The 13,162-nt window shown below is 44.4% G+C and overlaps 1 protein-coding gene across 1 annotated transcript in view; it reads left to right on the forward strand.

Moving 5' to 3' along the window:
* Positions 1–13,162, forward strand: part of SRD5A2 (steroid 5 alpha-reductase 2) — a 487,602-nt gene that overhangs the window by 305,052 nt on the left and 169,388 nt on the right. Inside the window, exon 2 of the mRNA XM_085612206.1 lies at positions 3,899–4,062. Coding sequence (XP_085468332.1) covers positions 3,899–4,062 — 164 coding nt within the window. The remainder of the gene's footprint in view (positions 1–3,898; positions 4,063–13,162) is intronic.

A 13,162-nucleotide genomic window follows, 5' to 3' on the forward strand; every position in this document is an offset into this window, starting at 1 on the left:
TCCTCGAGTCGCTTTATTAACGTATTGTAGGAAAGAAAAATACAAGTGTTGAAAAAAATACAGCGTTTCTTAGGCGCTGGTGGGTCGAGCTTCTATTCCTGAAAGCTTTTCCGCCCAGTTACTTCCGAGCCGAAAAACGGCACAAAAGCATACATGCCAACATTCCCGATTGTAAACCAGGAAGAGAGCACGTCATCGCGTGCGAGCCGTTTTAGCTGCTGCAGGTGCTGGTGAACACGGATCACGTGATGATGCCTTCGGTAAAGCCAGCCAGGAAGAGACCACGTCATCGGGCCGTTTCAGCTGCTGCGGGTGCTGGTGAACGCGGATCACGTGATGCTGCATTCAGTAAAGCCGGCCAAGAAGAGACCACGTCATCGCGTGCGCGTGGTTTTGGTTAGGCCCTGCACCAGAAGAAAGTGCGGTGAGTAAAGGGGCCAGTAGCCTTGGAAGGATACAAATGACGACATAATCGTCATGAGGAGGGACTAACAAGTCTTACACCAATTGGAAGGCAGCATAGAGAGTGGGCGGAGCTTCCACGAAGCTTCCACACTAAAGTGTATACTGCATGTCTCGGAGAGACAGCGCAAGCGCTGTCTAGGCGAGACCTAATGAGGGTGGAAAAAATGAGGCACGATCAAAAATAGAAGGGGAGACCACCCTAGGGCTGACAGGTCCAACACGTATGTAAAGTGATACTGTGAAATTGATTTTGTGAGATGTAGCAAAGCAAAGCGGGTCTCAGGCTCCTTCGCTTTATGCCTTAAGGGTCTCTTGTGTGGAGGGGGACAGCCGTCCTTTCCTTGGGAACTTTGAGGAATAGATTGGAGCAGTGGTTCACATCACTACTAGTCCAAATGCTTGGCTGGTGAGTAAAGGGAGTGCTAGCTGAAAGGAAAAGTGCGATTTCCTAGTCACTTCTAGAGATGGTCGGACCACACTCCTGTCTTATTTGTTTGAGGGGGAGGGTTTGGGTTACTAAGGCTGGATAACTGAGATGCTATGTTATTCATATTTCTCACTCATGGCTGGTGGCAACCTACAGCACCAGAAGTAGTTTATTTTTTATTTTTATGACACAGCAGCCTTGGTCCAGTGGACAGATATAGGTTGCTGGAGGGCTAGTTATTACAGGCGAGCAAAAGACTGCTTCGTTTGTCCAGTAAGTGTGCAGGCTTAGAAAAGGGCTGCAGGTCCAGATGAGGAAAAAGACTGAAGGTCAGTCGAAGTATCCGGCAATTAAAGAAAAGGAACTGGGAGGTTACAAGAAAAGAATTGAAACGTAAAATGTGGGTAGGGCTAGGGACGGAAGACTCAAGTAGATGTAGTTGATGTGTTTGGGTTAGGTGGCAGTAATAGCTTGGGCGATACAATAGTTTGACATTTAGGGGATTATATCTTGATGTGTAAAAATAAAACCGGGTAGAGAATGTCATTTTATAAAATCTCTCCTCGGTCCACAATAACTGAACCTTTAGTGACCGTAAAGCATGCATAACAAGGACGCTCATTCCTTCATAGAACCGTTGTAAATCAACTCCCGAGTATGTATTCTCCTGGGCATGTTGTATGCCGGGTGGTAAAGGACACATTTGTGTGACAGAAAACAAGCAACCAACCTCCCCTCACTCTTAAGTACATCGGAGTTTAATTTAACGCTGTAATATCAGTTACTCCGAACGACTTCTCTGCTTGGTTCCAGTCCACGGAGGACCTGGCTTGGCAGTTCGGGCTGGACTGTTCCCATGAGGCACAGGGTCAAGACTGATTTGCATATGGCTGGGTTCAAACTAGAATGGCATGGTGAGCAAAAAAACGATGGATTTAGTCCCATATCTCTATACTGGGGTGAATGTATGACATTGTTCTGCATTCTGTCCATCAACTGTTGTTTTTGCAGCGGTTTTCAATCAACAGCACTTCGTATCATGGGGTTTTAAGACCATATTAGAGTAGCAGAATGGAAACTACTTGTCCCAGAATGCTGGGCGGTGGAAGCTAAAAAGCCAGGTTTGACGGAAGCTGCGACAAGTGACTTGACAGCTATACTTTAAGTGCTATTGACTGAAACGTGGGGGATTTGGAGGTCAACTGTTTGTAGGGACATGGGAGAAACACGTAGTGGTAGAGCCAGTAAAATATGTAGATGTCTCGCGTTCCACCTGTGGTGGAGGAAAAAACATACGGAAAGATAGAGGGAAAGAGATCCAGGCAGGAGACAGAAAACGGAAAAAGCAGTGGAGGTTGAACGGAGAAGCTAACTTCAAACGGGATGGGGATGGTGGGGAATAAGGAAGGGAGAGTGCGAAGATGAGAAGAAGCATAGAGACCTGGAGTATAGACCACGTAGGGATGAAGTAAGTAAGGACTGAGGCGCAGGGAGGGACAGACCGTGAAAGTTAAAGGCAGGAGAGAGGAGGCAAAGAAAGATGGCGAAAATATCGACGGGAAGTTAGCGGAGAATGACACGTAGGCGAGACCACTACTTTTCCTTTTCAAAACTGTGACTCAGGATGCCAGAAATAGCAAAGGCCTTCAGATAAGGCTTGGCTTGCTTTCGTGGACATTCAGGACGGGCAGGGAAGGAAAAGGGCGCTGTCTCTTCCTTACTGCCCAGCAAAGACACGGACAATGTCCTCTTCTTTTCTGCGCTGGCAGTTGCCCCCCCCCCCCCCCCTCTCTTCCTATTATTCCCTCTCTTTCTGTCTTGCTCCTCACTTGCTGAAAACCGGACTTGAAGAAACGGTTCACAACCTTTCTTTCCTGCTTTCATTTAGTTGCTTCCCTGTGAAATGGATCCAAAAAAAGGCACGCGTGCGCACCTCGCGCTGGCAGCAGAGGGAGGGGAGAGAGGAGGGGGCCTGCGCCGGATTCCCTTGCGGGAGCAAGCAGGAACCATATGTCAAAGCTCGCTCCCGCAAGGGAATCGCCAAACGTGCACGCGTTGCCATTGAAGGCAATGCATGCACGTTTTTGGCAGCCAAACTGAATCGATGGCTAAAGGTCTTTTCCTTATTCAGCGCATGTGCGCTGCGTAGGCGAGACCTAAAAAGACTTCACCAAGGCATACTTGCCGTACTAAAGGGAATTACTTTCCGCTGACGAATGATTAACATGAGTGCATCCTTGTTTACTGCTGCAACCACGCAGCCAAGGCATGTTAAGTAATTCAAATGTCTCAAAATGGACACCCAGATCATTTAAAAATATTACAAGACGACGGGGCATAGGCTCGAGTCCGGTTATCCAGCTCCACGGTCGGCAGCTCTAGCCGTAAGGGTACATCCTCTCCCAACATGTACCCCCTCGCTTGATGCTGCAAACGTGCAGCCAAGACAGTAAATCAAAGAAACAGGCATTTTAATATTTTACACAACGACCTGGGTCCACCATTAAAGAGCCGTACATCCCATAACCATAAACGTGCCTTATTGCACGTCCAGGCTTCACTTGCCCAAATGCATCACAATATAAAAAAAAAGACTTCCTCCGAAGTCGTTTTAAAATAATACAAATTCCATAACAATAACGTCTTGTAATAAAGTAGTAGGCGGATTTCGGTGGATACACGGCATGTGCCCGTAGAGATATTACTACCAGGGCAAGATAGATGGTTGGTAAAGCAGAACAAAACCCGAAAAAAACACTCATGGTTGAGCTAGTGACCTCGGTCAGGCACACCTGGAGCTCCCCTAAACATCGTAACTAAACATCCCCTAAACCTCCTACTCATCACACACCTAGAGATAATTCTGGTGGCTATGCAGTGCACTGTGCAGCCTTCCTTGCGAATTTAATTCCAAACATTTGTCGATATAAAGAGCTGCTAGAGGATTGAACAAAATGGTGTGGCTTCAAAGATGTTCTACATTTTTTTTTGTTTCTTCCTTTGTAGGACATTTATATATTCATTGATCACAAGAGGACGACCTTCACCCCTCCACATAGTTATCTCGGCTGTGATATTCTGTTCCTACAATGGCTTTCTTCAAGGTCACTGCATGGTTTATAATGCTAAATATTCCGATGGCTGGTCCATGGACGTCAGATTTCTGTCAGGTAATATCTCCTTGCTTTCTTGAGTTTCGGTATCTCGATGGTCGTGTCATATCTCCTGTACCTGGTTGTTTTGTTTGATTGATAAAAGTGCTTGATTCAAAGCTAACATCACTGTTTGTTGACCTGTATTGTGAAGTAGGTTGGTAGAAAATATGTGTGATACCTCAAATATGAATGTTTTAAAGATGGTTACTGTACAACGAAATTCATAGGCAATGAATATGATTATTTACCTTGAATCTGTTTGAATTTGCACTGTTAAGACGGGCTCCTCGTGTAGTGGACTCTCTCTTTGGGCTTTTCCATTGGGACTTCTTGGCACTCTGCACCGCACTTCCCTTCCCCTTCCAGGAGGAGAAAGGCCCCTTTACTAGCCGCCATCTTGGAGCTCTAGCGTTCTACTGGTTGGCATGCTCCTGTACTTAAGCAGCCTGCCAAAGCGGATGAGCCGCTGGCGCGCCGAAGGCGCGCCTAAGGCAAGCCCATCTGCCCCGATCCGTGTCTGGAACCCGGCCAGCGCCAGCCATGCTACTCGATCTCCCCCAGAGCCGGGATGGACAGTTGAATTTTTAAACAAATTTAGCACAGGAGTGAAATGTGAATGCAGTTTGGCACCTTGCAAAATTAGAGGCCCACTAACATGTCACAAATGTAAAAGGGAATTCAATTTCGCAGAAACTAGACCCAAAACACTGAATGGCACTTCACTGAATAAATAGTTAAAGGGGGCGGGGGCTCATCAGTACGCGCTCTCTGTGCAAACACAAATTAGACATCAAAGAAATTATTGTAGAGTTACACCTCGACTTCTTTTTTATCACTGAAACATGGCTTAAGGAATGGTGCAATCCCGACATCGCATGAGCACTCCCCCACAGCTATACTATCTGTAGACAAGACAGAAATGAAACAAGAGGAAGAGGAATAGCCATTATCTTCCGGGATATCCTCCAATGTACAAACTTTGAGCTTCCCAACCTGAAAGGGTCAGAAAGTTTGGGCTTTTATTTTAAACTAAATGGCTCTACTTCCTTTACGGGTGCCCTGATTTACCACCCACCAGTAAAAAGCTTGGATTTTCTGGAAAGCCTAGGAGAAACATTAGGTCACCTCACGCTCCGGTACTGTTAGGGGACTTTAAACTCCATTTAGAGTGCAGGAATGAACCAGGAGTAGACAACTTTTTAGAAGTCCTAGAAACCCTTGGAATTTATCAGTTGATCCTAGAACCCACTCATCAGGCAGGTCACACCCTTGACGGAGTCTGTTCTAATTTTACCCAACTCACTGGCAACTCACCAGGTCCCCAAATCTGGTCAGATCACATGTTAATCCCTTTCAGCATTAAGAACCCTACCCCAAATCCTTCCCCCAACCAATCTTCTGATCCGCCACCAAGTAGCAATTGGGCTAGAATGGTTTATAACATTGAATTGCCACACCGGGCAAGCACATCCAACCCCACGCTGTCGGGAGACACCTCAAAAGACACCAAACTCTTCCACACATAGATTGCCTCGATCAGCAATGAGCTAGCTCCCTTAAAACAAAACAAAAAAAAGAAACCTCAAAACCTCAGCACCCTGGTTCACGCCCATACTAACAGAGCTCCACCTTCAATGCAAACAACAGGAACGAAGGCGGAGAAGAGCTTACTCCCTAGAAGAACTCAACCTCTTCAAAATTAGTAGGAAAAAATACCACCTTCATATCAAGCTTGCAAAAAAGAGTACTGCACAAAAAAGATCCTAGAGGCACAACAGGATCAGAAAACTATCTTCACAATAGTAAAGTCCTTCACCCATCCTAAAACGTTAGTCAAGGAAATTCCCCCATCACAGAGGTTGTGCGCAGATCTCTATCTTATTTGAGCAAACAATTCTCTCCATCTAAAAGGATTTTCCAACAACTCCCATACAGGGCCCAGATTCTAAGTCCAATCATATCTATATTGCCCATCCCTCCATGTCTTGTATAAAATCACACTTGACAAGTCATGTCAAGCCATTACAACATGTAAAACTGGCACTCCCTGCGAGGCATGCCCCCATGATAATCCATAAGATTATTGAGTTCATCAACCCAGTAATTAACAACATAGTTAACTCTTCCCTGGCCACAGCAACAGTACTAGCAGAATGGAAATTAGCAATTGTCAGACCCCTTCAGAAAAGCAGTCCACCCTTTCTAACCTCCACCCCATCTCTTTTCTTCCTATTCTGGTCAAAATCACAGAAAGACTGGTCTATAGACAGCTAAAGAACTTTCTTGAAAATGCTAAGATACTGCATCCCTGCCAATCAGGATTTCGCCCAAAGAATTCAACTGAATCAGCTCTATTGGCAAAAGTGGAAACTCTGAAATGTACCCTGGACAAAGGGAAAAATGCAGTACTGCTCCTATTGTACTTGGCACCCGCATTAGATCCCATTTCACATGATATTCTCCTAACTCGGATAAAAGATTGTTGCATATCTGGCACCGTGTTGGCCTGAATAAAAGACTTTTTCACTAACCGTAGACAAGCGGTAGACGTAGGACTATTTCTTTCAACTGAACGTTCCATCACTTCAGGCATCCCACAGGGCTCATCTCTTAGCCCTCTCTTGTTCAGTATCTACAATTCCCCACTTATCTCATTCATTTCCACCTTTAATATCGCTACTACATCCTACACGGATGACACACAACTGATCCTGTCCTTAGACAAAGACGATAATAAAGCAGAGGTTAACTTTAAGCTATGCCTTACAGAGGTTATTAGTTGGATGAAAGACAATCATCTTAATTGCAACTCTGCTAAAACGGAGATTTTGCTAATAGGGAAGGACAATCCCTTCAAGCCGATCCAGTGGTGGCCAGATGACGCTCCTACCCCCCCTAACCCAGTGGAATCTGGGAGTAAAATCTGATATGTCCCTTTCATTTCAGCCACAAGCTCTCGCAGTTGCAGGGATGTGCTTTAACCTCATTAAAACTCTTAGAAAGCTCTTTGACTACATTCCCGTCTCGGCGAGGAAGACAGCGGATGTAGCTCTTATACTATCCAGATTAGACTACTGCAACAGCCTACTTTCAGGAACCAATAAACAAGTATTATATAAACTACAGATGATGCAATATGCAGCAGAGTTTTACGAGTGCTAAAACTGCCTCGTAGATCATACACTGGCTGCACATTCAGGTATTGATGATCACTTTTGAGCCTTCAGAAACTCGGGACCCTTAGATCCTCCTCAGCCAATTTACTTAAGTCCCCTACCTACGGGCTTAAATTAAAAGGAGGTAAAACGCTGGCAGTCCTAGGAACCCGTGCATGGAACCTCATGAGGCTGACATTTTCAGAAACGCATTTCAGGAAAGTCCTGAAGACCCGAGTCTTTGGGTCCACTGAGGCATTCTGCCTCTCATTAATTTAACTGATACACATCTTGCTCTTTTATGTCTTCTTGTGTCCCCTTAATTTTCACAGCCCTGCACAGAATATACATATTGGATATTATTTGGATTCCGAATCTTTTGCTGGTGCACCTATCCATTTGCTACTCATTAATCTGGGAAACAGTGATACGGAACAATGGCAGGTGCCGGATAAGTAGTTCAGAGGACTATATACATTTTCTGAATTTTGATTGAGGTGCGGTCTATACAGTACGCCGTTGTTTCAATTGTTTGTTTTAGACTTGCAATCAATACCCTGCATTATATTTTCACACAATCTCATACCATCCTTCATTGTAAATAGCCTTCCTTTGCTGGCCAGCTGTGGACACAGTACAGACAGATCAGAAATACCCACAAACATAACTACTGTAGTGTGAAGTAATGTTTACAGTTGGGTGTTCCCGCCTCCCATTAGTCAGCCTGGTCAACAAATACACTTACTCGCCAGCAGGTTTATGACTGCACATCATGAAGACACAGCTTTGATAGTATTAGATTTTTCATTTACAGATTGAGATTGATCAATTAGATGGGTTTAACTATGTCAGGGTACAAGTCCCAGCATGGTCTGATGTGGATATGAGTATGAATGGGAGATTGCCTAAAACAAGTCAGTGACAGTATTGGGTATTGAAATCAACAGTCAGGATGAGCACTCTGTAGAGTAGGATTGTGGAGATGGGGTGCCGGGTTTTACCTTCCCATCTGTGCCAAAAAGAAAAGTATTACTTCCTGTGAAGTCATGTGCATCCAAAGGTCACATGATGTAATATCACAATCTTGATGATCTTCTGATGTCACTGCCTGTGGCACCATTTGGGTGAAGAGAGGTAAAAGGGCTTGTGATGTCACTTTTGCTATGCCTGGCATTTTATTGAATCGACAGCCATGGAGTCAGTCAACTGTGTTCATTCTGATTTGTGGAACATATCTGAAATACCCACATGACTGGTGGTGAGAGTGGTTGCTGAAGTAAAGGGGGCAATTGGGCAAAGTGTTTACCAGGGCCGTTTCTAGGTGTTTTGCCGCCCTAGGCGAGAATTGAACAATGCCGCCCCCTCCCTTTTACTACCACCACTCTCTCCCCCTGTCATCCAGGCTAGGAGAATTAATGCATTAGATCATAAAATGTTCCTAGTTATGCCGCATAATTAGCCTTTTTTTGACGCATAATTTAGCCAACTCTCCGCATAATTTGATTCCCCCTGCGGCTTAATTTCAAGTGGCCCGGAGTATAAATAGGACCAACAATCACAGAACACATGGCAAAACAGCTGAGTAGGTTAACCGCTTGCTGCGGAGATCTGCAGTGTTAGCTGGTCACAAATTGAAATATGTGCACAGTCTATTCAGCCTTTTATCTTTCCAAGTAAAAAAGGAGTGCTTTTGTGTTGAGTAATAATGACCTATTATCTAAGCCCGAGGCACAATTTAATTAGCGATGTATGTTTTGTAAGTGGGAGTATAGAGCGCAAACGTAGCCATAGCACATCACAGCGCGGTACAATAGTTGCCTGGGTACATTTGAGTCGTAAATCATATAGAGCTGGCAAACGGACTCTAGAACCAGGTGGATTGGAGAGTCTCGCTATATGATTTTATTCACGCAGGTCAAGCATCACATGCTTCATATCTAGCCGCCGCTGATATGTATTGCCGCATAAATCCTGACAAACAACCTCAAAAGCTAAAGCGCAAGAGGCAGAGCACAATGTGAACTTGTTTTTATTGCAGGTTAGAAAATAAATGATGGCTATTTGTCTTTTTTTCACTATTTCCAGACCATAATAAGACTGGAACCTGTATTTTGGGGTGAAAAAACAAAAAACGAATTTCAGATTGACTTGATGGAAAAAATAAACCTCTTGGCACCATATATTATTTTATGTGTGGCGTGCTGTTAGCCACCTGTTTGCACTGCTTAAAAACAAATGAAATTCGTGAATTATAAACCAATTACCTGACACGGGGTATTTTATTTCCTAGGCACCAGAGCAGCCAACACTCACAGTCTGTCCTTCGCGCGCCGAAAGAGAGGGTGGTGCGACGTGCGAGTAGTCACCAATGTCACTGGCTGCTGCATAAAGCACCGCACGGGGACTGGCCAAAAATGATGCCCAGGGCCATCATTGGTAGCGCTTTCCCGCGCTACAAGACTAACGGCCCTGGGGACCCACACACTGGTACCGCCGGCCCGCTCCACACACCACTATGCTAGGGTGCGCTGCGCAGCATGTACAAACAAGTGCGCTTGCACTCACATACAGGTGCTGTTGCATTCAAATAAAAAAAAAATCCCCCTTTTGACGCCCTAGCCCTTTTGCCACCCTAGGCTGCCGCCTAGTCTTGCCTAATGGTAGAAACAGCCCTGGTGTTTACACCACAGAAAGGAGCACCTACCTCTCAGTCCGCCTTACAAGGTATTTAACAAGGACGTATTGTGCCTTGCAGCCAGCCCTCCAATTCCGGAGTCCATCATTTCTCACAATGAATTCTACCCATGGTCTATGTATTGTCAGGAATGAATCGTTTTTTACTTCCTAGATGTTTCGTGAGAGAAAATACCTCACCTTCGAAGGCTCCTCTGTGTCTATGGTGACCGGGCAGTGTGCCCGGAGTGCACTTTATTTTAATTTTTTGGTGTGCGAACTCGCCATATGTGTCCTCAGACAGTAAATAGTAAATATTCCATAAGTCATGACAACTAACACTTGGAACACCAAATGTTTACCATGTGGACCGATTTAAAATGTAACTCTCGCTTTCATAATTGGATTAAGTGGTCCTGTACTCCAATGTAAAATGTGAATAAGAGGTCCCATGCCCATCTTTTCTCTATACATTGTTTCTTTTTCATTACTCACGGTCTGGCACACAGCTAAAGCTATCTTTATACCATACCTAAAAATGAACATTTGCTTTTTTAATCTTTTTTTATTATAAATGTACTTGAATTTCTCTCTAACCCCTCGAACAAGAACACTGCAAACCAATTCTCGGCAAAATCACTTTTTTTGTTGCTTGAAACATAAATGTTACTCTTCGAATACTTGTCAGCGAAATATCATCATTACCTGACTTCCATAGTTTTAATCTTGTAGTTGGAGTGTTGGCCTGCAGGCATATAGGCACAATATAGCTGCAGACTAATTTTCACAGCAAAAATTGTGTGAGTGTCTCCTCTGGGTAAATATTTTAGGCTAAAATTACATTATTTAATTTACAACTTTTGGGGTTGTCAGTGATTGACAATGGTGAGCAGACTAAGGAAAGTAATAGTTGGGAAGCGAAAGGGGAAGAAAAATGTATTCGATTTATACTGTGGTAGCGGGGAGTGGGTTTTCAAGACATGGCTGTGTGTTTATGAATCTCTTAAGGACGACCATGTAAAAGCATCACAGTTGTGAAATCCAGTGTTATTACAGAGTCACTAAAGGCTATGGGCGTCTTTCTCAGCTGCTTTCTACTGGTGTTTGCACCACCAGTGGTGCTTCCCTTAGCCTCCCTGAACATCACCCTTTTATCTCCAGTGAATCGAAGACTTGCTCGGTGTAGAGTGTGAGAAGAACATGAGCACAGGCAAGAAAGTTGAAGAGCAACTCTTACATCTGCCCCTTCATTTCTAGGGATACAACTGAGTAGAAGGCAGTAACAGCAACATGGGCACGAAACGCCCTCCCATCACAGCAGCTGTTCAGAACTGCTATTAACCTGTAACAAAAGTCACCAAAACAAATAAGAATTGGTGGTCAGAACTGGACCTTAATTGCCAGTGCTCAGAAAAGCAAACTTTTCAGTCCAAATTCACCCTTCCATACACTCAGTTGTATCAATACGACAATTTTAACACATACAGTTAAACTAATTTGGAATACAAAGGACGTTCAGTGGTCTGTTTTATTATGCAGGTACCCATTTGGATTCAAGTATGGTGTCAGTATCCAAGGGCGCAAGGCTTATGCACTGTCCCCTTAAATATTATGAGGAGAAACAATTAGATTATTATACCAATATGCTATTTAAGACTGTATGAATTGAGTTTGTAATCCTCTTGCCTAGTAAACAAACATAGCCAAATTCACCCTGAGACAGAGAGTTATATATTCCACTGTGGCGGAACATAAGTTCAACATTTCGTGTGCTGCCTGGGAATCTAGCTGCAAGGTCATTTATGATGCATGAGGCATCACTCACTGTCTGAACATTGAGTGAATTGGTGCTTTTCCTGTTTCTATATATGAATTCATCTGCAGAGGGGGACATATGGCAGTATGTGTACCATCAACAAAACCAATAATGTTTGGAAGATGTGCTACCCACAAAAACATTAGTTTTGTATGTTGTACATCATAGGGAGTGACCTCTCTCCTGAAGCCTGGGAAGGAGCCAGAGGAACTTACCTCATACAGACCGCTGTCAATTCTGAACTAGGACTATAAGATATTGAGTAAAATGCTGGCCAGCTGGCTGCTCCCTTTGTTGCTGTGATTGGTACATGCCAACCGGAATGGCTTCATTTTACGACGCATCACTTCATTAAATATCGGTCGGCTCTTCAGTACAATGAAAACAGTCAGGGACCACTTACAATATGCCAGTGGCGTATCATTGGACATCAGCAAGCCTTTAATACTTTGGGGTGGGACTTTTTGTTGGCAGCATTGGCCCGCTATGGTATTCCTCCAACCTACATCAAGTAGGTTAACTTGTTATACTCGTTAACCATTCCCAGTACTCGGATGGACCGTCATGTCTTGGGTGCATATCAGGTGTTGTAAGGAACACGGCAGGGCTGTCCCTTATCGCCACTTCTGTTTGTACTGGCAATCGAACCGTTAGCGCAGCATATGCAACAAGACTCCCTAGAATGGGGGATTCCCATGAAGCACTCGCTCTACTCGATCTCATTATACAGAGATGACATGATTTTGTACTTGAGAGAAGGATTGGGAGACATTACGCAAACTCTAGCTCTCCGGTCTTCAGATAAATGTAGATAAGTTGTGCGTGTTCCCTTTCACACCTGGTTCAGTGGGCCAATTCCTGTGGTTTGGAGATACGACTATATGGGCAGCTTTTCATATTTGTTTATATTCAGGAGTCCATAATTATCATGATGGCCGAAATGTACTTGAAGGCAATGTTTCCCGAACAATAAACTCCCTTAAAGGACAAATTGCCTTCTGGATCACCCTTCCTTCATCCGTAGCTGGTCGTTTATCCCTGGCAAAAATGGTCATGCTGCCATAACTTTTGTATTATTTTGTGAATCTTACGGCGATGGTCCTGGCATGGATGTTCCAGTGCCTGAATTCCATGCTGGTAAGACTTACCTGGAGATTGGGTCACCGTAGTGTTAGCCTTGCCAGATTGCAGCTTCCTTCAGATGCTGGAGACATGGTTGCCCTGGGTTTGAAGGATTGTCTGGTGAGGCAGCTGCAATGGCTGGCCTATCCTATTGGTAAGCTGGTCACAATTTGACAGAAATAGGATTTATGGCAGCACAAGTAGATCATGGTCAACTCCATAAATTAATCTGCCCTGGAGCAGCCACAACACCAACTACTGCACTTCTACTATGAGTGGCCCTCGCTTATTGGAAGCTTTCAGTGAGATATACCGTTCCCGTTCTGCCATACGAGATGAACATCCCACT

Source organism: Triturus cristatus, chromosome 6 (genome assembly GCF_964204655.1).
Source record: "Triturus cristatus chromosome 6, aTriCri1.1, whole genome shotgun sequence".
NCBI lineage: Eukaryota > Metazoa > Chordata > Amphibia > Caudata > Salamandridae > Triturus > Triturus cristatus.